This window comes from Camelus bactrianus, chromosome 5 (assembly GCF_048773025.1).
Source record: "Camelus bactrianus isolate YW-2024 breed Bactrian camel chromosome 5, ASM4877302v1, whole genome shotgun sequence".
Taxonomy (NCBI): domain Eukaryota; kingdom Metazoa; phylum Chordata; class Mammalia; order Artiodactyla; family Camelidae; genus Camelus; species Camelus bactrianus.
In genome coordinates, this window is record NC_133543.1 from 102,591,787 (window position 1) to 102,616,654 (window position 24,868).

At 50.1% G+C, this 24,868-nt stretch overlaps 1 protein-coding gene across 50 annotated transcripts in view; it reads left to right on the forward strand.

Annotated features, from left to right (window-relative positions):
- Positions 1 to 24,868, forward strand: part of LRRFIP1 (LRR binding FLII interacting protein 1) — a 142,989-nt gene that overhangs the window by 94,123 nt on the left and 23,998 nt on the right. For 16 of the 50 annotated variants that reach the window (XM_074364601.1, XM_074364600.1, XM_074364564.1 and 13 more), the window contains 9 exons: positions 2,375 to 2,434; positions 4,804 to 4,866; positions 6,521 to 6,598; positions 7,964 to 8,008; positions 9,106 to 9,171; positions 13,277 to 13,354; positions 21,393 to 21,428; positions 21,847 to 21,972; positions 23,377 to 23,448. In XM_074364601.1, coding sequence (XP_074220702.1) covers positions 2,375 to 2,434; positions 4,804 to 4,866; positions 6,521 to 6,598; positions 7,964 to 8,008; positions 9,106 to 9,171; positions 13,277 to 13,354; positions 21,393 to 21,428; positions 21,847 to 21,972; positions 23,377 to 23,448 — 624 coding nt within the window. The remainder of the gene's footprint in view (positions 1 to 2,374; positions 2,435 to 4,803; positions 4,867 to 6,520; positions 6,599 to 7,963; positions 8,009 to 9,105; positions 9,172 to 13,276; positions 13,355 to 21,392; positions 21,429 to 21,846; positions 21,973 to 23,376; positions 23,449 to 24,868) is intronic. The other 34 variants (XM_074364591.1, XM_074364593.1, XM_074364595.1 and 31 more) reach the window with 11 other exon arrangements.

The window sequence follows — 24,868 nt, forward strand, 5'->3', positions numbered from 1 at the left end:
TTTGCATGGTTGACTGCTGCACGGTCACATGTGAAGCTGGTGGATGCTTTGATAGCACTGCGTGGTGGTTGTTAGCTGACTAATCCCAAATTACTATGAGAATAACTGGTTTTGAGAGAGTGTTTCTTCTTCTGGCTTACTTATCTTCTTTTAGAAAACGCTGATTGCTGTGAATGTCTTCTTTACTTTGTGCTGTCTTAGAGCAGTGTTTCTCAGTGTTACTGTGTATAAAGTTCCCCGGCGGGGTGGGGGGTTGTTACAATGCATATTTCTGGGCCTCCAGGTGTTCTGATCCCCTAGGACGGGGCCCAGGTGACCGCAGTGCAGGTGCTCTGTGCAGGGAGGCATGTTGGGAAAAGCACATTCCGTAGAGCAAAGCTAACTGAGCATCAGAGACCTGACTTAAGATGAAGTCGGTGTGCCTTCAGTGGGCTTTGCTTCTCATGCTGTTGCAGTTAATTTTCAACTCTTTACCCTGCTATGCCACCTCAAAACAGCTCCCTCCATCTAAATACAGCCCAGGAAAACTGTCTGAGAGGGGAAAGTGGGTGGCGTTCTTTAAGAAGGTCCAAGGCCTTTTCACTGCAGAGCTGTTGTCAGTGAGGAATGTAGGTTTGGGGGGATGTCGTAGGAGTGTATTCTCCATGAAAGAATTTCAGTACAACAGAGAAGTGTGGCTGTTCCACAAAGCTTTCACTCGATCTTTTCTTTTTTCAATTTATTTTTAAAAAAAAATTTAGGGGGAGATATTTGGCTTGTTTATTTATTTTTGGAGGAGGTACTGGGGATTGAACCCAGGACCTCGTGCATGCTAAGCATGTGCTCTACCACTGAGCTACACCCTCCCCCCAACAAAGCCTTCAGAATAAAGGTTTTTCCTGCATATTCATGGAAAGCCAAGAGAGACAGACAGATGAGGGATTATGTGCCAGCCTCCACCCACCCTCTGCTCTGTGCTGCGGGCCAAACTCAAGAATGAGAAGACCAAAAGGGAAAATTCCTCGAAAGCGGTCTGTGTTTTATAAGCAGCAGTGGAAAGCCAGAGGGTGTATATCATGTCATACATTTTTCTTCCTTATTTATTAGCAAAGTAAAAGTCATCTAAAATTGATGTTAACCCTCAATATTATATTAATTTTTTTCTGGAAACTAGTTTCTGAACAGATGTCAAAGGAGTAAGGCGGAGGTCTGAAATGTACAAGCCCTGGGCGGGCAAGATTATTTCAAATAACTCTCTTCAGTGGAGAGAGAAAAAGAAAATGAGGCTGAATAAAACTCCTGCCCGTCTCCAAAGGTTTTTTTTACCATCAGGCTTATTTCAGAAATGTTTTAATGGACTCACTGAGCTTTCAGATTTGATTTTGAAGGACTTCTACGTACTCTTTTTCATTTAGAAACCTGAAATGGACTCGCTGTTGAGCTGTAACACAAGGAAGTAGTCCCACAGTCAAGGCTCCGTGGGTCTGGACGTGTAATCTGTCTGGAACCCCCGTCGGGGGCTCTTCATTCACGCCCCGGCTGCACGTTACGTGCCTGGCTCTTTGAACGAGGAAATGAATCCGTTCTTCCAAAGTGCTCGGGGCCGTGCACACGTGTTCACGGATCCAGCCAGTTGGCACGTCCTGCACAAGGACACCGTTCTGGGCACTGGGGACACCCGTTTTGATCAGGTTTAATCCTCACAGTGGCCTAGTAAAGTACGCTTTACTGTGCACATTTTCGCAGCCAAGGAAGGAGAGGTTCCCGGGGATTAAACAGCTTGCGTCAGGTCACGTGACAAAGCTTCTACTTGGAATCTGGACCCACGTCCAGGGCCCCCGGCATCTCCTTCCATGTTTAGCAGTTGCCTGGACCTCTCCTCCTCTTTCCGTCATGAGAGCTGGTTATGTCCCTGACACTTGTCAGCTCTTACCTTGAATCAGCAGAAGTTCCCTTAGAGGTGAAGGAGAGCTGTTCTAGAAAGCCCGGCTCTGGCTCGGAATTCAGAAGAGAAAGGATGCAGGTGGACGGCTAAGTTCATCATTCTCAGGAGAACAAATTATGAGATTAGGAAATAGGTCCTCAGATTTCATTTTAAAAAATAAAGTAGAAAGACTGGATGAATGAGAAGCTAAGACAGAGGCTATACCGCCACGGTAAACACTTAGTTCCGAGTGAGAGCCCCCAGTTCCGCTGGTTTCTCCTGAGATGCAGCAAGCAGGTGGGAAGCACGGAGGCGCTGGGGGGCTGGCCAGGCCGGGTGCTCCCCTGGGCTTGTCGCTCCGCTCCACCCCCAAGCTCAGTTCACACCCGGCTAAGTCTTCCCTGCCAGTCTGTCCCTGTGTCTTCCTTTCTGCACTGATACCAGTTTTTCTCCTTTTCTTCACTGAAACAGACAAATGGTTATGATGGAGAATTATATGGATCCCAGTCCCTGAATAGAAGATCTGGCGGGGTCAGTATAGTAAATTTGCATGACACAGAATTCAAACAGTTTGCCGCAAAGCTTATTTAAAATATTGCTTAATTTAGCTTCTTTGGTTTTTTTTTCTGTGCTATAGTTGTTCTCTTGTTTCTCTCTCTCTCTCTCTCCCTCCTTTTTTTCCGAGCCCATGATAGAATGAAAGCTAATGTTTCTCAACTGGTTGGCATTCTTAGACTGTTAGTCTTCAGACATCCTAAGTGTGGGAGGTCAATACTGAAAGGAATCGCTGATGTATTAAAAGGGCTGGAATTAAATATTAGCCCTTTCACTGTTTCATTGCCCCAAGTGTATGTGCGTGTGTAGACTGTGTATATTAAGTATATCCAGCTTTCAAATATTCTTAAATTCGACGTTTCCACAGTGCCCCGCTTCTCTGTGTAATTTTAAAGACACTCATATTCCAGCCCGTGTTTCCCTGAATACTAATGCCGGGAGGGCCCACAGCTCTGGGGCGGGAGGTAGAAAAGGTGCAGAGGGGTGCTCTGCAGGGAGAGAAGGAAGGAACCAGCAGCAGGGGAGTTAGAGAAAAGTGAAGGAAAGCTTTAGGATTTCTCAAGGAGGTGGCTGGGGATTTCACATGGCGAAACTCGATGCATTTGGATTCAGTTTCATGACCTGCTGCTGATCACTTATACATTAAATTACCTAAAATTTTCCTGTTCTTCCATGTGCTTCCTTTTTTTTCTTGTAGTAATATTCCTAGTTGTGTAAAATAGTATTTCTTTTCATTTGTCTTAATTATATTTTATTAAGAAATATCATATATGCATTTAAATTATATTTTCAGGTTTCAGAGGGGTAACATAACCCCACCTGAGCTTTCTGAAACCATCTGATGAAGTTTTACCCTCCCGTCCCTATTAAGGATTGCATTCACTTCTGTTTCACCTAAGTTTTTCTCATTCCCAGACTAAAAACCCTCCCAGTTTGAAGGCTGCGTGTTCCTATTCATGTTGCCTTTTGCACTGACAGCCTTTGGACGTTCTCTGGTTCTGTTATGTTTCTCGTCAAGGTGGTGCAGCACCCCCAGCCAGAAGCAGGCAACATGCCGTTCTGGGCTTGTGGGATGCTGACAGCTTTGCTTTCTGTGCTCAGCATCCCTGCTGAGTGCTGGCATTACAGGACAAGAGCTGCAATCCTGAAGTTATATTGACTCATTAGTAACTTTTCACCCTAATTGCACAGTCTCACCATATTGATCACAAAGAATCATAGTTGAGAGCTGGAAGTTACTTGAGAAGTTCTTTAGTCCAGCTTCTACCCAACACGACAGTCCCCTTTAGGACATCCCGACCATGTCCTTGCAGCATGTTTGTGACAGTGCAGCGTGACATCGAGCTCTATGTGGAACATAATATCCATATATTTCAATCTTTGGTTTTCATGTTGAAATGGTGAAAGTGTGCCTTTGATTTAGCTAAGTAATGCCTCTAGAAATCAAATACAAAAAGAACTTGATAATAAAACTCTTCACAGAGCAAAACTGGATATAAAATGGATTTAATAAATAATCAGGAAACATGATGATTAAAGAGCCAAATAACCTACATTTAATGCAGCACCTTATATGGGAAAACCCAGGCGCAGAAAACTCCAGGGATAGTGTGAGCGTGGGCTCGGGGAAAAACTGGACGGGAAGGAGAAATCGCATCGGTGTGGGAAATACCAGTCTGTGGGAAGGAGTAAGGGGACCGGACTGAGGCCAAGGGACAGAGATGCCTGTTTCCACCTCAAGGGAGCCCAGAGCCTCCGGGGAGGAGAAGTGCTGTTCTATGCCTTCCTCTGTAAACGTCACATGTATCGCCTTCCCATCCAGACCCTTGGTTGGATCTGACCTTCATAAAGCCATGCTGACGCCGCCCCACGGCTGTAGGACCCAGCATTCTGTGGATGGTTCTCAGCTGGGAGTGGGTGCAGCTCCTTCCGGCCCAGCAGTACCCCTCAGGGGTCTGGGTGGGGAAAGAATGAAAATTGTGCAATAAATAGAATTTTAGTTACCTAAGAAGATACGTAATATGGAAGGTCTAGACTAAGAGGTTATAGACAGTCCATTGTGAGATTTAGTAATTACAAGTAATAATAATAGTTAAATGTCAATAATTAATAATAATAGTTAAAGCGCACGGCATCACTGAGACATCAACACAGCTTAGAACCTCTGGTTGCTGAGAGTTTCTGCTGCAGTCGAGTCTGCTGGTTCTTCAGCTGCGTCAGCATTCCCGGGGCACTGACACTGGTTGGGTTGTGTGATTTCTGATTTGCCTTTTGACGGGGACAGGTGGTGCTCTGAGGGTGTTAAGGACATGTCCACCACTTACTCTGTTTTCTCTGCTGCTCAGAATTCCAGCTACAGCGGTGACGGCAGATTCTCTACTTTGTCATCATCCAGAGAGGAGACGTTGGTTGGTTTCCATTTAAATCTTTCACATCCTCTCTTCAGAAACCACAGGTTTTGTAGCATGCGATCTTGTGTGTGTAAATTCCGCTCACTTTTTCTCTTTTAATGTCTATGTTACGACTTTTCATTTGGATAGATGTTAAAGTCAGCTTGGGGGCAATAATTAACATGATATATTTAAATCAGATTTACCGCACTGTCTTGCGTTTGAATTCACATTCAGATGTTTGAACACACACTGTCTGTGCTCAGCTAAGCACAGTGAAGGAAAGTATGTGGATAGTTAGCAGTTAGAATTAATGAAAAGGAAGAAAATAAGACAGCCCTGAAGTTCATTCCTTGAGAGTTCCTGGAGACGGAATTACTTTGCATATTTTGTGGCAGTTTCTCAGGGATGGACTAGACTTAGAATGAAAGTTAAAGCAAATCCAAATCCAGATGTCTGTGCAGTAGCCTTCCTCCTCGTCCTTAACAAACACACATCAATCTTGAGAGGTAAATATTTCTAAGTTATTTAAGAGCCCTACTAGGTAAGACTTGTTGGTTCTAGGTAAGGTTTGTATTCACTCAGCAAACATTAAGGAACTAGTTTTGGTAGGAAAATCACAAAAATAAGCAGGTGAGTTAGGTCCTCTGGAAGCATTTACTTGTAGAACAGAAGACAGACCCACCTATGGGATACACCAGAGCAGCGGTAAACAGGATGCTAAGGAGAAATTAACTTTGCCAGGAAGTGTCATAACAACGGATGTGTGCTGAACCTTAAAGAATACATGGGGGAAAAAAGAATAGATAGAAACTAACCAGGTAGAGCCACAGTAGTGCTGGTGTTAAATATTAGAACATTCCTCCCTGTGCACCCCAGAACTTCATGGACCTGCCCCTTGGGTGATTTTGCTGTAGCTCATTCAAGGCTTATGAACAACAAGAACGAGTCACAGGATCTTGGAGCCGTGATGGGATGTCTTAAGACGCCATCACGTGACCTGAACAGAATTACTTCCTCGCCTTCGAGGGCTGTCCCGTGTCTGTGTGGTTGTTAGGATGCTGCTGGCATGGGGATCTGAAACAGCTAGCTCCCTCCTCAAGGACCTTTAGTTTGGATAGAATATTTTGTTTGGGGAAAGAGTTAATTTACATAGTAGTATCCCCCAGAAATGTTGTGTAGACTGTTGGCCTCAGAACTACACCCCTGAATTTATCCTGTCTTCTGTAAATCCTGAGCACACATGCACCATGTGAATCCCTAACCAAGGAGGCCAAGCTGGAGATCATCACAAATGAAATATTTTATTACATAAAATAGAGGCTAATATTTCTGCAAATTCCTGAGTTTGAGTTTTTCCCACCAAACTTTAAAAATGAGAACTCGAATTACAAAGACCTTCAAAACCCCTGTGGTCTTACTGTCAGTGAGAATTAATAAAGTCAATGTCTGCCTGTGTGTAGACTCCGAAGTCCCGATTTGTCCCATGTAACGGTTTCAGCAGTGAGCTGGACTGTCTTGATTCCTTCCGATCACTTTTGGTCTTTCCCCACAAGTGCACGTCCTTGACCGATTTTGTTGTAGAAGTCAGTTTATGTGAACCGACGGTGCCTCTGAGATGAAATGACGCTGTGAGCCTTTCTCCCCTCCGGCCCGTTTTCTCTGATTACAGGGACTCTCCTGCTCCGACCTCGGGCTCCCCCGTCGTTGCTTTGCTCCCAAACCCCTGTCTGCCCAGAATGGAAACCGGGTGTGTCCTCCTTTCACGTCCCTGTTCCCTCCTTCTCCTTCCTTCCGTCTGTCGTTTTCAGTGCTGGTTTCATGGATGTGGGTGCTTCAACCCCTTCTGCGTGAAGCCCGAAGAGCAAAGCTCAGTCAGTGCTTCAGTCGGCTTGACTAACCTGCTTAGACTTTTCTCAGCCTTTTAAAACATTATCAAAAATAATTTAAGACCATATATATTTTTTTTAACAAAAGGAGTTTAAGAAAAAGGAGGATCATTATGTGTATATTTTCACAAGCTCAGGTCCAAAAAATTGGTCTCTAGGGTCTCTCCTCCTTTTCCAGCAATTGTTCCCTATTTGGGGTTTCTTTTGTGTTTTCAAAAACACTTTTCTCTTGTAAATGTGTCCAGGAAGCAATTTGGAAGGCTTTTGTGCCTAATCTGACTCCTCCGTCTTTGCAAGTGGGGGGGGGGGGACAACGCTGTTACCCTGGCTCGCTGTCCCCCGTGTTTCCTGTTTTTACAAGGCCGGCCCTGAGGCCCTCAGCCTGTTTTGGGACAGGTATACAAGTCAGAGTCAGAGCTTCAAGAGCAGATCACGCTCTGGAGGTTGAACTGCCACCTCCTTCTGTCGTCCTGTCCTTTGCATTGCTGTGTGATTAATCCCTGGTCCCACCGCCCTGACCGGCTCGTGGCCCTGAGCTGTGGGCTTTCTCCAGCCTCTGCCTGTGAACGAGTCATGATGCTCTTTGGAGCTCAGTCTCAGGCCACACCAGCCCGCTGGCTCTGTGTCCCAGCGCGCCCCGCACAGGCACTGCCCCAGCCCGCGGTGTTCTGAGTGCGGATGCCCCATGACAGGAAGTGCCAGGCCTGGCCGGCCGGAGCAGCCTTACAGCTCCTTTTGTGTCTTGAAGACTGCTCCTGGGACCCTTGGGCAGAAGTGAACACGCCCGTCCTGCCACGCTGTTCCCGTGGGGAGGTGTGTGTATTAACACGTCCAGGCGCTTTCTTACCCTGGGATTTTGAGTTGCGGGTTTTGTGCTCTTGGTGGTGGTGTTGACCTCGTCACTGTTCTTTCCCACCCCAGCCCTTGCTTCCAGGAAGGCCTGGAAAGAAATGACCAGAAAACAGTCACATTTCAAAGATTTGGGGGGTGGTTTACTATTTTGAAGTTAGAAGTCATCTCATACTTATTTTTCTTGTAAATCTGAATTTCCGTCAATCAGATTTATTGAAAACACGGTGCCTACATGGACTCCTTCTAACAGTTGTGCAATAATTTGGCTGTCACGGTAACTGAAAGTAACTGAAAGCATGGTGGTTACCTTGTCACTGTATTTGTTGCTGTTTTTTCAAGGGTTTAAAAATCTGCCGTTTGCTTTCATCCTCCAGCCCTTGTATCCGTACAGCGCTGCCAGGCCGGCTGGGAGTTACCGGGTGCGTGTGCCTCCCACACCCCTCCCCCCCCGACCCCCCCCCCACCATCACCAACCCCACCGCGCATGCGCGCCCCTGCCACTGCCGCGCACCTGCTCGGAGTGCGGTGTACATGACCGGCTTGCAGCCCCTCTGCGGGTGTCACCCCTTTACATGGAGCTTATACGCGCAGCCCCCTTTGGCTAGATCTGGGTTTTATTTCTCCCCACAGCTGGTAATAGCTGAGGAAGACACGTGTTTGTATTGGCAACGTTTACCTAATCTATTGGCAAAAAGAAAGATAGCTTTTTATTGCTTTGATGGCCTTAACAGACATTAATCCACTATATTATATTATTTTGGGAACTTTTAGTTTTATATACAAGGTACTTAAAGCATGCAAGAAATTTAAGGATTCGAAGTCGCTCTATTCTATTGTTAATTACCTTATGAATTTCCATCACATTGTACAGGTTTGAATTAGATACGTAACTGGCCCAGCAAACCAGCTCCAGGGCAAACAGGGAATACTAAAGCCCCTTAAAGCTGGGCAGAGTTTAACATCACCATTCATGGTATTATAAACTTCTGTTTACCTGCAGTGATTAATTTGCAAAGGATTCTCAAGTCAATGAAATAGTCTGTTTTTTATTTAGCAATTCTCAAAGAGTTATAAAATATTGACCTATAATCCACATGCTGTTTTATTCCAAAGTCACTTCCTACTGGAGTCATTTTCTGAGCATCACGTATGAGGATGCCATGACAAAATTCAGAATATTTGAACTATCTGCTTGTTTTAAATCTAGATTAACAAGTTTTTCCTTAGCGAGAGATATTTTTCAGAGTCATAGACTTAAAGGATTTGTTGGAGATTCCATTGCATGCCGGTTGACCGCAGCTAAAACGTCTCTCCCTTAGATCTGTGCACACACCTCTTCTGCTGCACAGCTCCACACGCACGCGGAGGTGGTTTTGAGCTTTCCCTGCATGTCTCCCATCATGATGCTTTTCAGGACTTGCTCCTGGCAGGTGTTGCTCTTCCTTGGTTACAGTGTGTCCTGGGTGCTGATGGACAGAGGAGGGATGCCAGTCCTGACCGTCTGTTTTCGTCACAGGCGTCTGTGTTCCCTGAGAGCAGTCTCGGAGGGGCTCGGCGGGGCAATGCCTGCGGTTCCCACACTGTAAGGCACTTTCTCTGTTTCCCGAATTTTATCCCATCTGCTGCATGATGCTGGGCTGGGGTGGCTTGCTCAGCACAGCTCCAGCCCGGGGAGAGAACTAACCAGAGTCACAGGGGGGAAACCTTGTTTTTCATCTCCGTTTTATGTCGTGATGAGGCTTGTGGATAACTTGAGTCACGAAGCCTTCGGTGGTTGGTTGGATGTCCTCGGTCATCCCTTTACGTTGAGTTCAAAGGGAGAAGACTAACCTTGGCTGAGTTTCATCTGCCCTTTCCCTGCAATCTGGCGAGGTGATCTTAAAATAATAGGAGGAGCAGAAGGAATTCAGCGGGCCACAGATTATTTTCACCTCTGGGTAGTCAAAGAAGACGGACAAATTTAAGGACTCAGAATATTACACATGTGAAATTTCCTTTCTTAGTTTGTTGTCATTTCATCTCTTCAGAGGGTTTGAAGTGATAGGCTTTCACAGTGAAGGTGGCGCGGTGTGCGAGGAATACTTGTCGAAGGAAAAAAAAATGCGTGAATGAATGAAGGATAAAGGTAAACAAACGGGAAAATGGGATCAGCCCATGAAAGCGAGGAAGCTGGCTGTCCCGAGGACCAGCGGAAACAGCATCAGCGCCTGTCAGCACCCCCAGCGGCAGGCGCTCTGCCTCCCGAGGCTCCTCCACAGACCCTAAGAGGCATCCAGGCCCCCTGAGATGTGGTGGTTTCCCAGGAAATGCCTGGGGCGGGGAGGGTGTGGTCAGCGGGAGGGCATGTGTTTAGCAGGTGCAAGGCCCTGGGTTCAATTCCCAGTACCTCCATTAGAAAGAAAGAAAGAAGGAAAGAAAGATTTTTTTGAAAAAGAAGAAACACTTGAAAGTGCTTTCATAGCTTTGCCTTTGAAAATAATTGGCTACTTAATTAATTGGCCGAACAGTCCAATTTTATGATTTGTTATTTCTCCAATCATCACAAATAATCTGAAATTCTTATGAAGTAAGCCAGTGTAACCTACAGTTTTCTTCAGAATGTAATTTTTATAAATATTCAGTCTAATAATTGATGTAGCATGAGTTTTTGTTGGCATCTGATTAAGCACTTAACTAATTTTATTTTGCATCAAATTTTAACGAAGTGGCACCAACGATATTAAGTCTTTTCCCCAGTTATTAAGTATTTTTGTGGGCCCTTAAAAAGTTCATAAACCCTACCTAATAGATGAAATGGCTCTGGCCTATACGGTGGATAAAATGCAACTAAATGATTTCCTTTTACCAGTAAGAGGCAGCGCCCTAATTCGTTAAGAGAGTGAAACTTCCCAAGCACTGTGTGGCTTTCTGGTGACCGAAGCAGAACCTCTCATGTCTGGCAGGATGTGCACCCCATAGGTTCTCTTTAGATCGCCTCTGCAGGTGACTCCTGGCCCTGCTGATTGCTCCTTCGTGTAGCAGTTACTCCGTGCTTTCAGCCTCCCGTAGGAACTGGGGGAGTTTAAGTGAAAGGTCTTGTCCAGGCAAGAATGCCTGAAATAGAGCTCATGTCCCTTGTACCAAGCCACGCGGAAGAAATAAGAGAATAAAAAGCCATTTTGCTGCACCTAACGCTGCACTCCCACAGAAGGGGCGCGGCAGCAGTTTGCAGGATTCAGAGGGACAGACTGCTCCCGGTGGTGAGACCCCTCAGAAGGGGTCGCTGAGTCAGCAGCTCTGCGCCGGAAGCAGGTCAGGCTGAGTGGGAGGGGCGGCTCACTGAGCTCTGGTCCTCTCCTGTCTCCCCCACTGCCTGGCCTCACAGTCACCCTCCAAGTGGACACGGAGTTCCCCGCTCCCAGGACCGCGGCTTCTCCAGGCTCTCCGTCAGGCTGGGGGCTGGGGCGGCTGGCGGACACACATCCCCACGTGAGGATGTTGTACACTGGGGGTCCCTCCTGTCCTGACGCCTAGCGCTGACCTCAGAGTCCAAGATGACCCAAGCCTGCCTAGGACAGTCCTGAACCCACTTTGCAAGACTTGTCCCCTTCTCTCAAGAAGTTAGCCTCAGACACCATCTGTGTTCACAATTTGACTGATTACAATTACAGGTAAATGATTGTGACCAGTTCTTTAAAGTATAAAGATTTTGCTTGAAAACCCTCCTTTCTATCCTTTTGTGACCGTTAACTACGCTGTGTGCGCGCTCTGGGAAGGACTCGTGGCTGTGGAGCGGCCTTCTTGATTGCTCTGCCCACACTCCGGGACACGGTCAGTCCCTGCCCGCCCCGCCCCCACATGCCGCCTGATCCCCGGGCCATGCAGGCTGTTTCCAGCCGGAAGTGGCAGGGCGGGAGAGCCCAGCTGCAGTCCCTTGCGTCACCCTCAGCACCCATGTGGTCAGTGTCCTCACTTCATGCTGCAGGTGACAGGCTGTGTAACTTTTCCAAGGTGTCATGACCGATAAGAGATGGACCCTGGACTCAGATTTTTCTAAATTATGTCAGCCCCACGTCAGCCTCACTGACTCCAAAGCATGGGCGACTTCAAAGGCACCGTATGGACCGCAGTGATGCAGACGCTGAACTTACTCTTTTCCGCATGACAGGGTCAGATTGGATGCTTTGAGAGTAGTTACTGACTCAGGAATTGGAGAGACTTGGGTTGGAAATAAACCCTATTGATAACAATCTGTCATACCTTTGCACCACAAACCCAGATGCCAGTGACATAGAATACAGTAGGATTTGTCCACAGGAGGAAATTCTCCTCTCTTCTGTATCAGCAAACCCAGAGCTGAAATACTTCTGCTTTAAAGGGCCCACGTCAGGCATTTTCCTTTATTTTGAACAATGAAGCTAAAAAGTGAGGCTGGTAATGCTGGTAGATTTCGTGTACACGCCACACGGGGCAGTGATTCTGACATGTGGTGGGTGCACAGCCCTGTCCTCTGTGCACCTGCAACAGGGTGTTACACGTAAATACACAGCAACTACTGATCCGATAGAGGAATGAGTCCAGGCCGATGCGTCTGGGGAACTTGCTCATCTTGACCAGGGCTCTTTACAGTCTGAAAGTTAAAATGGTTTGTTCTGCAAGTATTTCTCAAGTGTCCGCTGTGTGCCAGGCTCGTCTGGTCCCTGGGGATTCCGCAGCGAACAGAACAGACGCAGACTCTGCCCTCGGGAATTCCACTCTGGTGGAAAAACAGGCAAACTGAGAGATGGTATTTGTGATAAGAGTCGCAAAGGCCCCTGAACTTTTGTGACTCCTTATAATTTGCAGGAGGGGTAATGCCTGTGGGTCTCCAGGGGCCCTGGGGGCAGGGAGAGGACAGCCATTGCGGGCCTCGCAGGCCAGCTCCTCAGTCTGCTGGTGCCTGTGATGTGAAGTGGTGTTTCTGCCTCCCCTGCCCCCTCCCTGCCTCATTCAAGAGGAAGGTAATGTTCTTTTCTGTTCAACTGAAAATGCTTTTAGGGCTAGAACAGATGTGAATACAAGTCAAAGTTAAGAGGGCGTCAATTCCGGGTAAATGAGCTGCTGGTGTCTTCCTTTACCGGAGGACAGCAAGTTTAGGTAGATGGGTACACAGACGGAGCACACACAGGCGGCCAGGTGGAAGGTCCTGCGGCACTGCAGAGAGCCGGGCCTGCCTTCGTATTACCCCGAAACCCTATTTTGCTTTCACTGGGAAAGATGGCAGAGCAGCCGGCTTTTCCGTGGCCCCACAGCCAGGCAGCTGTCCCCCCCATCTTCCGTTTCTGTGCTGGGAGGCAGCGTGCGTCCTCCAAACCAGTGACTGCCACCTCGACCAGCTTTCTGCCCGTCAACAAGGTGTCCTCCGCACCCGGCTGAACAGATGCTTTGTGTCTCTTTCTTCCTACTAACCGAGAATTCTGTGTTCCTTTGATACTCTGATTAAGTTGTTTATTCTGTGTGAGCATGTGTTGGAAGCGGTGAGAGACGCAGCCTCCTTCCCGGGGCCGTCCGCTGTCCTGCTAACCTCTCCTTCCTTTCCGGGGTGCGCGTGGCTGACTTCACCACTAACCGGGGCATCGGTCGTGTGGCCTCCGTTCTCCCTGCACCTCTGCTGACCTGTTCCTTTGTTTCTGTCTGCGTGCCCCGTGGCCGGCTGTGTGCCCGGCCAGCCCTCCGAGCCCAGCGGCCACCTCAAGTCCAGCTCCCGCTCCTCCTCCAGAGCCAGCTCGGCGCGAGCCAGCCCAGTGGTGAGTGCATCGCCTGCTCCTGCCGCCTCCCTACTCCCTTTCTGCCCTTCCCTTCCACTCTTTACTGCTCTTCCTGTAAACCCTCCACCCCCGAATGCCTGAACCCAGGAGGAAGGATGAAGACTTTTCATGATTTATTTCAGGTCAAAGTAGAAACAGGATGGGGGGAAAACGCTTCCAAATTTAGAAAATTTACTGTCGCACTGCTAAATTTCTAAGGGAGCCTTTAAGAGGTTGCTGATGGCCCTTAGAGACGGGGGTCTTCCTGGCAGGAGGGAACTGTGTGCAGTGGGGAAGAACTGTAGCCACGTGCGTCAATGTGGGTGGGTTTTCTTTAATGATTTAAAAGTTTGAACGATTTGTTTTTAACACTTTGCTTGAAACGTTTTCTGTCCCTGGACCCAGACAGTTTCTAGGCTCAGGCGTAGGCCTGGACGTGCCAGGACGGCCCTCGCTCTGCCCCACCCTCCCCTGTCCATCCGGCCTCTAGTCAGTGCCCGAGAAGCTGCAGCACTGCGCTCCTGTCACTCAGCACGATGTGACCCAGGTTCTGCTTCAGAAAGGAAGGGTTCTTGCTGGCTAGTCCCCATCATTTAAGCCTCAGTATTGTGGTCCCCCCCACCCCGTCTTTGAAACTTTACAGTTTCGCCTCATCTGATGCTTTGTATAAGGCAGCTGTATTGTTTTTTTAACAATAAGGGATTGGCCGGCAGCTTTGCCCCTGGGACATTTGGGAGGGGGGCTGACACAGTGACCGGGGAGGGGGCGTTCAGTGAGCAGGGGCCAGGGCTGTGTGCCAGCCCTGCACGACGGGGCACGCTGAGGGCCAGCACCCCTCCTGGTGGACCCTGGGCAGCAGAGCAGGAAGATGAGGGAAGGTGATGTCTTTCCTCACTCCTCCGGCATACGGGAGCCTGACTGTGCTTAACTCCCTTACATGACACCGCAGTTGGATGCACTCATGTCTGAAACTTAGGAGGTGTTCCCGGCAATCAAAGCAGAGGCCATGGGGCTAGATCTCCGCCTTGCACAGGGGCCCACATTGGGTGCTGGTGACTCGTTCGTGTTTTTAAATTAGATCCAGCTTTTTCCAGCCGGGAGGTTTCATACCACAAGGAGATGTCTGTCTGCTTCTCCTGGGGAAGTGAGCAGAGGGATCCCTGCGGGTTGACCCTGCAGCGCTGAGCCCGGGGCCTCAGTGCCCCCCACGCCTGCCCTGCTTTCCCTGACTTCAAGGCCAAGGCCAGAGCCGTTCATCCCTGGGCTGGCCCTGGTGTTCTGCTGACAGTGGAGACGTGCTCCTCTCTACCATTTACATGTCGAGGCTGAGAAAACGGAAGACAGGTGGAGAGGGTGAGAACAGGGGTGTCTGCCACCCTGCAAAGCCCCGGTGTTTACTGCTCCCCCAGGGCCCATCAGGATACTTAGCTGTTCCGTGTCATGTATGTTCAGTGTTTAAAATCTGACGCGTCACCTCTTATGGATGTTACATAAATGAGTGAAGAGCAGGGTTTGGGAGCCGAGGAATTCCTGCCCTGGAGACCAGCGGGCCCCGCGGCCCGAGGGACGGCCTTGCCTGCCTTTGCTTCCGGCTCGTGATTGCATATTCCATGCGGATACACAGATCACCTGCGTGGAACCTCAGACCCACAGGGATAAAACTTTCCGGGGCGACTGGGACGCAGAGCCGCGCTTCCGCGGGCCCAGTCCTCTCTCGCGCTCACTTTGGGAACGACGAAAGTGCTGACAAGTTGACAGGAGGAGGTGTGACTCCTCCCGGGTTCTCCGCCTGGTCCGGCTCCAGCAAGGCAGGGGATTGTGGGCCCCCGACTGCCTGCCGTCTTTGGATTTATTCAAGCATCGTGATGAAGTCACAGAATAGCAGCTCAGCCTGGTCCCTCACTGGAGAGACTGCGGCCAGATACGAATGCCTCTGTCATCCGCCTTCCAAACCTGTGGAAAACTTAACGTAAAATGGGTTTAGCAGACCACCACCAACAGAGCGGCGAGCGTCAAACGGCCCTGTGTCCCCGGGCCTGGAAGACGAGAAGCTGGTGGTCTCTCGGTACCTGAGGGGGCCTGGCCAGGTCCGCCCGCCCCCTACCCATCTCGGTCCCTTCAGAGCCCTGAGTATACAAGACTACCAGGGACTCGGTTGAGCTGGTTTTTCAGTTTGTTACAAACAGGTAATCTGTTCAGTCTCCTCTCCGCTGAGTCAACTGCTTGTTTACAAAGGTCGACTGACCAAGTTGAGCTGTTGGCACATTTAGTAATCGAAGGTCCGCGCCCCGCAGCCTGAGGGGCAGGCTGTGCTCCACCCCGTCCAGAGGCTTCATGTGGGTTGGGGACCTCGAAGTTGAGGACACCTCTGTGTGTGGCCCTTAGAATCCAGAGGCACCTCGGTGCCACCCAGGGCAGTCCCCGGGGGTGCGGTCATGGTGGCTCTTGGTCGTCTGGAGGCTGGAACACAGGCAGCATCCCTGGCATCTGCAGAGAGTCTGCAGGACAGAGCTGAGCTAGCCCTGTGCTCGGGATCCCCGCACTCGCCGTCCTCTTCCACAGAGTCTGCCCAGTTTCTATGTTCAGAATCCCAGGCAGTTACACCACTGGAAGGGGGGCAGGTGTTTGTTTCAGGTTTGCGAGACCAACAGTGTTAGTGGGTGTATTTGGCCTTGTTGATGGGAAGGCGGCCAGGATGCTTGTGCTCAGGCTCCCCTGGTCCCCCTGCCTAGGAGGGAGGAGCGGCACGGACAGGCTGCGCCCAGGGAGGGGCCCACTCTCAGCCCCACTCCCTGCCCACCCTCTGCAAAGGATGCAGGGCAGGAAGGGACTAGGGAGTTACAGGACCTAGACTTCCTGAGCTTCACCTGGAAAGATGAGTAATGATATACTTGCGAAATAAAACCATCAAAAGACCAGGCATTGGTGACCTGCTTCTCTTGAGCGAGCTGTCCAGGGCTAGGAGGGTTGTCACGGGCCACTGTGGCCTGCGGGGAACCATCCTGGCCTGATGACCCATCAGGAATGTGGTTCCAGGGGGCAGTGTGAGCGAGGGCAGCGAAGGAAATAGGACCCCGGGGCCTGGCGGGGCAGCCCTGGGAGGCTCTGGGTGAGGAAGGAAGGCCAGTGCCCCGGGGCGGGGGAGGGGAGCTCGTGCCAAGAGCAAAAGCAGGCAGCCTGATATGCAGGGAAGTGACAGCTTGTCCCGCTTTTAGAAAGTGCAGGTGCCTCAGCTTCCAAAGATGCCACGTGGGCCGCAGCCCGTGGTCCTGCAGCCTTGTGGGAAGCAGAGGGTGCCTGCCCCATCTCAGAGGACATGCCCTGCGTGACCTCGTGCTTATTTTTCACATTCCATAGGTGAGCCATGTTTTCTTCTCCAACAAGTCCAGAATCTTCCTCTTGAGGGAGTTGTGGTTTGTTCATTCAGCCAGTGTTTATCGAATGCCTCGAATGTTCTAGGCTGCAGGGATTTGCAGACACAGGCTGGGGAGGGAGGCAGACCTCAGCAAGTGGGCACACGCACCGTATAAAACTCAGCAGCACCGGCTGCGAGGGAGGGGCGGATGCGTCCAGAGAGCAGGGATCCGAGGTTTGATCCAGGCCTGGAGCACGTCCGAGGAGTGAGCATCGCCGGCAGAGGCCGACACAGCTGTGTCACCAGGCCTCAGAACCCACCTGCGTCCAGTGAGGTCGGGACGTCCTGCGTGGGGCCCAGGTTCACGTGCCAGTGTGTTTTCAGAGAAGCCTGGGTGGGGACCTGCAGCCTCAGCCCCATCTGAGCTGGAAAAACAAAAGGCAGGAGGGACTCTGGTCTGATGTGGCGGGAGGAGGCGGGGGCGGGGACTGGTGGCAAAACAGGTTTGGGATCATGAATACAGGAGCTCAAGGACAAGGCATGCAGGATGAGGTCAGTATTACTGGATTTAAAGCCAGAAATTTTCACTCTGATGGTAGACTCTGCTACTGTTTATATTGGGAGGAAAATTACCCTTAAAACAGATGTTTTCTGAGCAGTGTCACTGGTGTCGGTTGGTTTCTCCAGAGGGGCCCCGCGGTGACATGGCTTCTGTGGTCCCATTTCCCCTCTGGGGCTTGGGGCACCACGAGGAGAGGTTCTTTGGTCTCTGGCCCCCTTGCTGGGGTCTCCCCAGGGCCCTCAGGCTGTGCTCTGTCTCGGGGAAGGCGGGCCAGCCAGATGGTGACATGCGGAAGCTGAAATCTGGAACCTCACCAGGCGTGGTGTTTAAGTGAGCCAAAACAGTAACTTCATAGAGGATTTTATTCTGGGGGGAAGTGGGGGGTAATTAGGTTTTATCTTTAATGGAGGTGCTAGGGATTGACCCCGGGACCTCGTGCCTGCTGGACACGGGCTCCACCACTGAGCTGTACCCTGCCCCTAGACATGGTATTAGAAGGTTGGAATTAAATTAAAATGTGCTACTTTGAGCATTTGTTTTTGAAAGGAAGAGTCACCATAATGTAAAGTTTCACACAGATTTTTTTGAAAGTGACTATTTCCTGTAAATTTTAAAGAATGCCTTTGTATATGCTCAGTTTTGACTATAAACTACCGGTTTACATATGTCATAAGCCTGCTCCTGTGACGTTTTCACATCGTTCAGTATGGCTCAGAAAATGAGGAGGAAGGCTCAGTAAGTGAGAAGGAAAGCTAGCAGCTGCCGGTTCTCAGGTGAGGAGCCACGGCCTCGAGGTCCCGGGGCCTGTCCGGGTCCCTGCTGCTGTGGGCTGGAGGGTCTTGGCACCTGTGGTCCATGGCATCCCCTGTGCAGCGACCACAACAGTGTCTAAGAACCCTTTCGTCTATTCTGTGTCTTTGTATGTTATTTTCAGAGATAAAATACTGTATTTTGTGTCAAATTAAACTCACGTCTGGGGTACTTACCTGTTCCTTTGCTGGGGGCGGAGCGGGCCGTTCTGCCTGCCCGCCGCTCCCTGGGCCGCCCTCTCCGCCCGACACCGGCTGCCACCTAGCGGGAGCCGGCGGGACTGCAGCGGCTCCGTGCGGCTGCCCCGCTTTCCCGGGGCTCCGCCTACTTCTTACATGGCAGCAGGCGGGCAGATACACGTGTCCCTTGTCACTCAGAAAACAGACACTTACCCTGATGTGTAAAATAGAGATTGGAAACAGTCGTTAAGCACAAACTGGCTAAACTCTCATTGAGAGCTTAATTTTTCCCTCCATGGTCTCTACTTAAAAACATGTCCTGAATTTTCACATTCTGAGTGTATTATGTATTTCAGAGCAAAGGCTTTTTAAAAACTCTTATAAAATGTGTTTAAATTGAAGAGAAAGCTATGGTTTTAGGTTTTTCTTCCTTATTTGGTGTTTTGCCAATTACAAAGTGATATTTATGATTATGGTGAAACAGCGCAGAGCAAAGGCCCCCACAAAAGCAATGTTTCCTGTCTAGTGCTTATTTCTTCTCATCTTTCTCAGAAGAAATGCTAAAATAAAGTGGGGGTCCTTCTTTTATGGGCAGATATTTTTGTAGGTGAACATAGGATTTCTAGAGCTTCATTTATCTGTACAGTATTTATCTATTGCTGACGCAGTCAGAAAAGGTACTCTAAACTGCAGAGCAGAACAGCAGCAGGCTTCTCCCCGGTGGCCTCAGTCTATTCAACCGAGTCTTCCTGTTCTACCCATAGTGAAATCGGTCTCCTTATTTTCGTCTCATTAATATTTGTTCTGCAAGCTAACTTATTCTAGGGAATGAAGGCCTTGTGCCCAGGAGGTCTATTGAATGGATTCTCCAGCAGGCCAAGTGCTAGACAATTAGCTTTTCCTTAGTTATTTGACATTTTCAGGAATATTTTTATTCCCAAGTGGACAGAAGACCCACACTCGAAATGCCAAAATCATTCTCACAGCTCAGAACATCGGTCCAGGCTCCCTGGGGCTGTGCCAGGAACAGTAAGGTAGAACCATCTCAATCTGAGGCCATCTCCGGGTGCCCCGGAATACCTCGTTAGGCCAATGTGACATGCGCATCTGAAAGAACAAGTCTAGGCATATGCGTTTACAGTCACTAAATGCACTGCCAGCAGATGTCAGGTGGTGTGGTACACGGTTGAGAGGGAGCTGTCTTTCACGGGCTGTGACTGCCACGTGGAGAATGGAAAAGGATGCATCTGGACTGAGTATCTGGACATCTCCTGTGAGACACACAGGCTTGCTGGTCCTCGGAGGACAGCTGGCCACGGCCAAGTGGAGAGGAGAGTGCTCTGGACGCCAGGGAACACCCGCACACCTCGGGGCTTATTTAGCAAACTGGGCACGAGGCCAGCATGAGTCCACCCCCTTGCCTGAGGGATGTAGCCCCTTCATGTACTCTCCAACTCTCAGGACACAGAGGAGACTAGTTAACTGAGACAGAAAGTTCTTGCTGAAGACCCAGGTGTGCACTGGATGGGTGAGACCAGGTGCAGTGGCTTTGGGAGCCAGGCCCCGGGGCTAAACTTGGATCCGTTGAGCAGGAAACCCTTGAGCTTGACTGTCCTGAGCAAAGAGCTGGTTTCAGAAACTGCCTTCTTTTGAATTAATCAAGTATTTTGTCTGATTCCATTGGGTCCCCTTGGTTGGTTGCTGAGCTCTCACACTTTGCTATGTTATTTCAGTGGTTACTTCAGGTATCCTGCCCTGGAAAGAAGTGGAAGGTTCGAGTGTGGAGGAGAGCAGGTGGCGGTCAGTGAGCCTTCTTGGTGGGAACTCGAGCAGTGGGCAGAGGACAGGAAGTGGCTGTCCTTACAGGAAGTCCCTGCCTTTACGGCGTCCTGACCAGTGCTTAGCACCTCCACCCTACGCTCTCCTGTGCACGACTGCACTGTGGGCAGGTGGCGTGTCCATTAGCCGCTCTGCGGTGGTCTTGGACCCACACCCATCAGGCTTTCTCAGCCCGCATTCTGGGTGGCCCGTGGGTGCCTGGAGGGCCCCAGGTCTAGGTCTACCAAATCAAAGATGTGGTCTGCACTCATCCTGAGCATCTTCAGTTGACTCTCTGTCAATCAAATTTAAGAACTTCTGAGCACCCCGAGGTGGGATTAGAGGCATGATGGGAAAAGCCAGAGAGTTTGGAGACCCTCAAGTGCAGAGTTCTCCTCACCTTCTGTGCTCTTTCCTGTGGGCTTTTGGAAAGGAGTCCTCAATGTGCCAAAAAGGGGGGGAGGAAGCAGAAGAGCAAGTTGGCCTCTTGAAGGATGCTGAGCAGAGAGAAGTAGCACCAGTGCTGCCGCGGTCTGTGACCCCGAGGCGCCCTCACAGGGCAGGCACCTGTCCTTGGGGTCCGTGCTGATTCACCATCTTGGGGCTTCTTAGGCTGCTGTAGGTCCCACAGAGGCTCCTGCCTGCGGAAGGGAGGAGGGAGGCCTCTGAGACATGTCCAAACAGGAAGGACGTGAAGAACCAAATTCTCGGGGCCCCCCTTTCCCCTTGGCAAATTCTCGTGTACTGCACCCACCCCCAGCCAGCGCCCCACACCTGGGCGTCCATCCCAAGATGTTTAAACTGGAATTTTCACGTTGACTCAGCTACGAGCAGTGGGAAAGTTGCAGTTGGCTCCATCGCTTTCTCGCTTTGGAGACCAAGGTTAGTCATAGTCGAAATGAACACTCTGTGTGGTTGCGTCTTCCGGCCCCTGGTCCCTGGTTGTAGACTCAAGTTCCAGTCTTAGTCATCGCAGTGGGTAAGCCAGGCGGGTGCTTGTCCTCTTCCACGCCGAGTCCTACACACAGCTGTAGAAACTTGCCAAGTCGGCCTGCTCGGATTCAATTCATTAACGACTCATCTTCCGGTGGAAATTGTGAAAGGTGAAAAACCACGCAGTGGAGTTCAGCCAGGCCCACGGGCTGCCCACGGCCACTGCTGTGCACCACGAGCGCATCCAAGAGCCTCGTGGCTACGTAGTGTCTAAATCGCAGCGGAAGCCAGTGCTTTATCTTACTGTTACCTTACCCCCTAAATCCAGATGGTCTGTTTAATGCTGTTAAGTATTTACTACTTGTCCACTTTCCTCTCCAGGTTGAAGAGAGACCAGAGAAGGATTTCACTGAGAAGGTAAGGAATTTCTGTAGAGTGTAAACCATGAGGATCCTGAAATTTATGCATGAAACTAACAAGAAAGTGTATTCTTGATGTTTAATAAAGATGCTCACTGGTGAGTGAACAGGTCTAGTGCCCGGCTCACCAGGGGTGCACGACCTCCGGGGTCCCCGAGAGTCACTTCCGGTGTGTGTGAGAAGCCCTGCAGAACAGAGAAGGGATTCACTAGGGCCCAGGCATGGAGCTAAAGGTTAACCAGATAAATCCCAGGCATCCATGAGGCCCCTCGAGGTGAACCTCTTTGTTGCTTACCATAAACCCACGGAAGATGGTCCAGTTTGGAAACTGAATTCGAGCAAGGGTACCATAACAGTGGACGTGGAAGTAATTTTGGTTTTGGCTGAAATCCCATTTCATCTTTGCAATGTTGCAGGGGTCTCGTAGCCTGCCCGGCCTGTCTGCAGCCACACTGGCCTCCCTGGGTGGGACTTCCTCTTGGAGGGGCAGCGGGGACACCTCCATCTCCCTTGACACTGAAGCGTCCATTAGGGAACTCAAGGTAAGTCTGTCTGCTTACTCTGCTTACTCATGACCTTGGGAAGCCTTTTATGAAAATCAGTCTTCAAGTAAGGAAAGAGTTAACTTGTAAAATTCAGGGTCTTTCGTCTAGGTCTGGTCTCCCCCACCTCCCATAAGCACGGCCCAGTTGTGGTCTCCTGCAGGGAGCCGCCCCAACCTCCCCACCCAGGAGGGCGGATGTGTGCTGGAACCCTCAGCGTCCCACTGCCCCAGGGAGCTCGGCCATGGTGTCGACCTTCCGCCCAGGGTGTCGGGATCTGCTGAACACAGATTACTCACTTCTCCCAACAATCCCACCTTGCCTTTGGGCACCTCGCCCTCTGCCTGGAATGTGCCCTGCCCTTTGTAATATGCACAGTATGTCTTCGGTAGATGTCATCTGGTGTTTCAGACATTCTTCCCTCTCCCATTGGAATGTGGACATTATTCTCTGTTATATCCTTAACACACTGCCCTGTTTGTTAAAGAAATGAGAAATGTTGCATCTGAAAAGGGGACAATACAAAGGAAAGGTGGCGTTACCAGAATTTGTGTCCTGGAGAGCGAGCGGAGGCCGGGGAGGCCAGCGCATCAGAGTTGTCTTCATTTATGGAAGAGCCTTCTAGTCATTAGAACTAGTTGAAAGGGAGCAGCTGCCACTGGTGATACCTGAACAGCTGGATAACCGATTGCCATGGAGGCCGGAGGAGGGATTTGTTTGAGCACAGTGGGGATGGGGCTAGATTCCCCTGAAGATGCCTTCCAACTGTGCTTTATATGAGCAATGTTTTGATGGCTCTTCCTAAGACGTCCCTCCCCTGTGCGGTCCCCCCGCCCCCGTGGTTCAGACCTCACCGGCTCCAGGTAGACTTTGCCGCAGTCATGGTTGTCTCTGCTCTTGGGCTGTGAGCACCGTTCTCTTGTTCAGCGAGGGTGGACTGCGCGTCCCGCTCACGCGGACCCTGGACCCGGGCGTGTGGGCATAAACGAGCCTCCGCAGGGCAGGGGCCACGCTCTGCTGACTGCTGTCCTCGGCGTCTTACTGGACGGAGCACGGAGAACTCAGGGCCCCTGAGCGGTCTGTGCAGCAGGAGTTGGTGACCTTCCTCCCTTTGCAGGAGCTCTTTTGCCTGCTTTATAAAATTGTGTAAAAACAGATGAGAGACACCTGCATTTTGTACAATCGTGTGGAAAGACCGTATGAGATACACTGAAATTTGAATTGTTGTAATACTGAAATTTATTTTAACACTTAAAAAAATTAAGAGAAGATCGCTGCTCTGACTACACAAAATAAGGGAAACCACCCAAAGCAGAGAAGAGTCAGAGACTCGCCTCTTTCTCTGTGGTCTCCGTCCATCTTTGCCCTTGACATCATTTGCCTTTTTTTTGCCATTTCCCCCAGGAACTCAATGAGTTAAAGGACCAGATTCAGGATGTAGAAGGCAAATACATGCAGGGATTGAAAGAGATGAAGGTACCGGTTTACAGAAGTGTGGAGTCATGATATTAACCCAATTTAACTTTCGAACATCCCCCAAAAGACACGCAGACTGCATGCTTGCTCTCAGAAGGCTCTAGACCGTAGAACTAAAAGCAGCAGGAGTGCTAGCCTGGCTGTGTGTGCACCTCATGTTTCCAAAGGCGGGGCCAAGACTTGAAAAATGGTAACCCCTCTGCAGGCGAAGTTACTAACCAGTCTCCTGATGCATGTCTTGTACTCGCCCCCCAACCCCAACCCGGCTTAGGACCCGTTTCTCACTTCCCACAGAAGCGAACCATACACTTGAAGAGGGGTTTTTTTCCTTCATTTTCTGCAGTCATTACGTACAAATGATGCTTCGATTTAATTTGCTTCTCAACATCTGCTGTCTACCAATAAGAAAGTTGTGTTGCTGTGCTTCTGGAACACCCAATTATTTGCCTGCTGACAGTTTTACCAACTGAAGCAGTGTCTGAATGTGTATCATCCTGGATTTATTTGAGTAAATACACGGTATTTTTAGAAAGTGGACTTGCTGCTTTGTGCCAGCCAGTGAATTTAGTTGCTGAAGGCGGGGCGTGGGGGGCGGGGGGTGGTCAGGGACAGTGTTCTTGGTGAGGCAGCTACAGCAGATCACGGGTCCAGCATTAGATGGTAAACTATTCCTTCCTTTTCAACTCCCAAGTCTGAGTTCAGTATCACAGGGGCGCCAGAGGTGGCGAATCACATGACTAATGAACCACTTTCCTATTTGTCCCCTCTCTTTAAAAAGTGGGGGAAGTTGGGATTCTGGCTTTCAGCTCCTGCTGGAGTTGAAAAGGGAGCCACTACACCTTTGGGGACTTTCCTGCATGTCCCCCATAACAGCGTTGTTATGTGTTGTCTAATAGTAATTAGGATTATTGCTTAAACAACTAGTCATTTATATCTAATTACCACGCATTACAATAAAAATGATCATGACAGGAAAAAAAAAGAAAGAAAGAAAGAAAAGGGAGCCACTGAAACAGCCCAGGGATCACTGGTCCCACCTGAAGTCCTTGCCCTGGTCTGCACACGCAGGCGAGAGCAGCGCTGGTCTCCGCAAAGCCGCCTTCCCGGTAGCACCAACCCACCTGACCCCTTCTCTAGCCCTGGGCGCGCCCCCGTCTGTTCCGGGATCCCGCTCTCCCTGCCCTCCCGGGGCTGCCCCCCCCCCCGACCTGCCTGCAGGGCTGCGAGCCCAGGGAGGGGTCGGGGCCGGGGGGCAGGGGTATTTTGCAGGCCTCTTTCCCGGGCTTGTCTTTTCAAAGGAATGAACTTTGTCTTTCCAGGGCCTCCCCAGTGAGACCTGTGTGCCTCGATCGGTTTTCCTGTGGGTTGGAAATGTGAAATTCCGCTTAAACCTCTCCTAGTTCATAAGCCCCGACAGGGT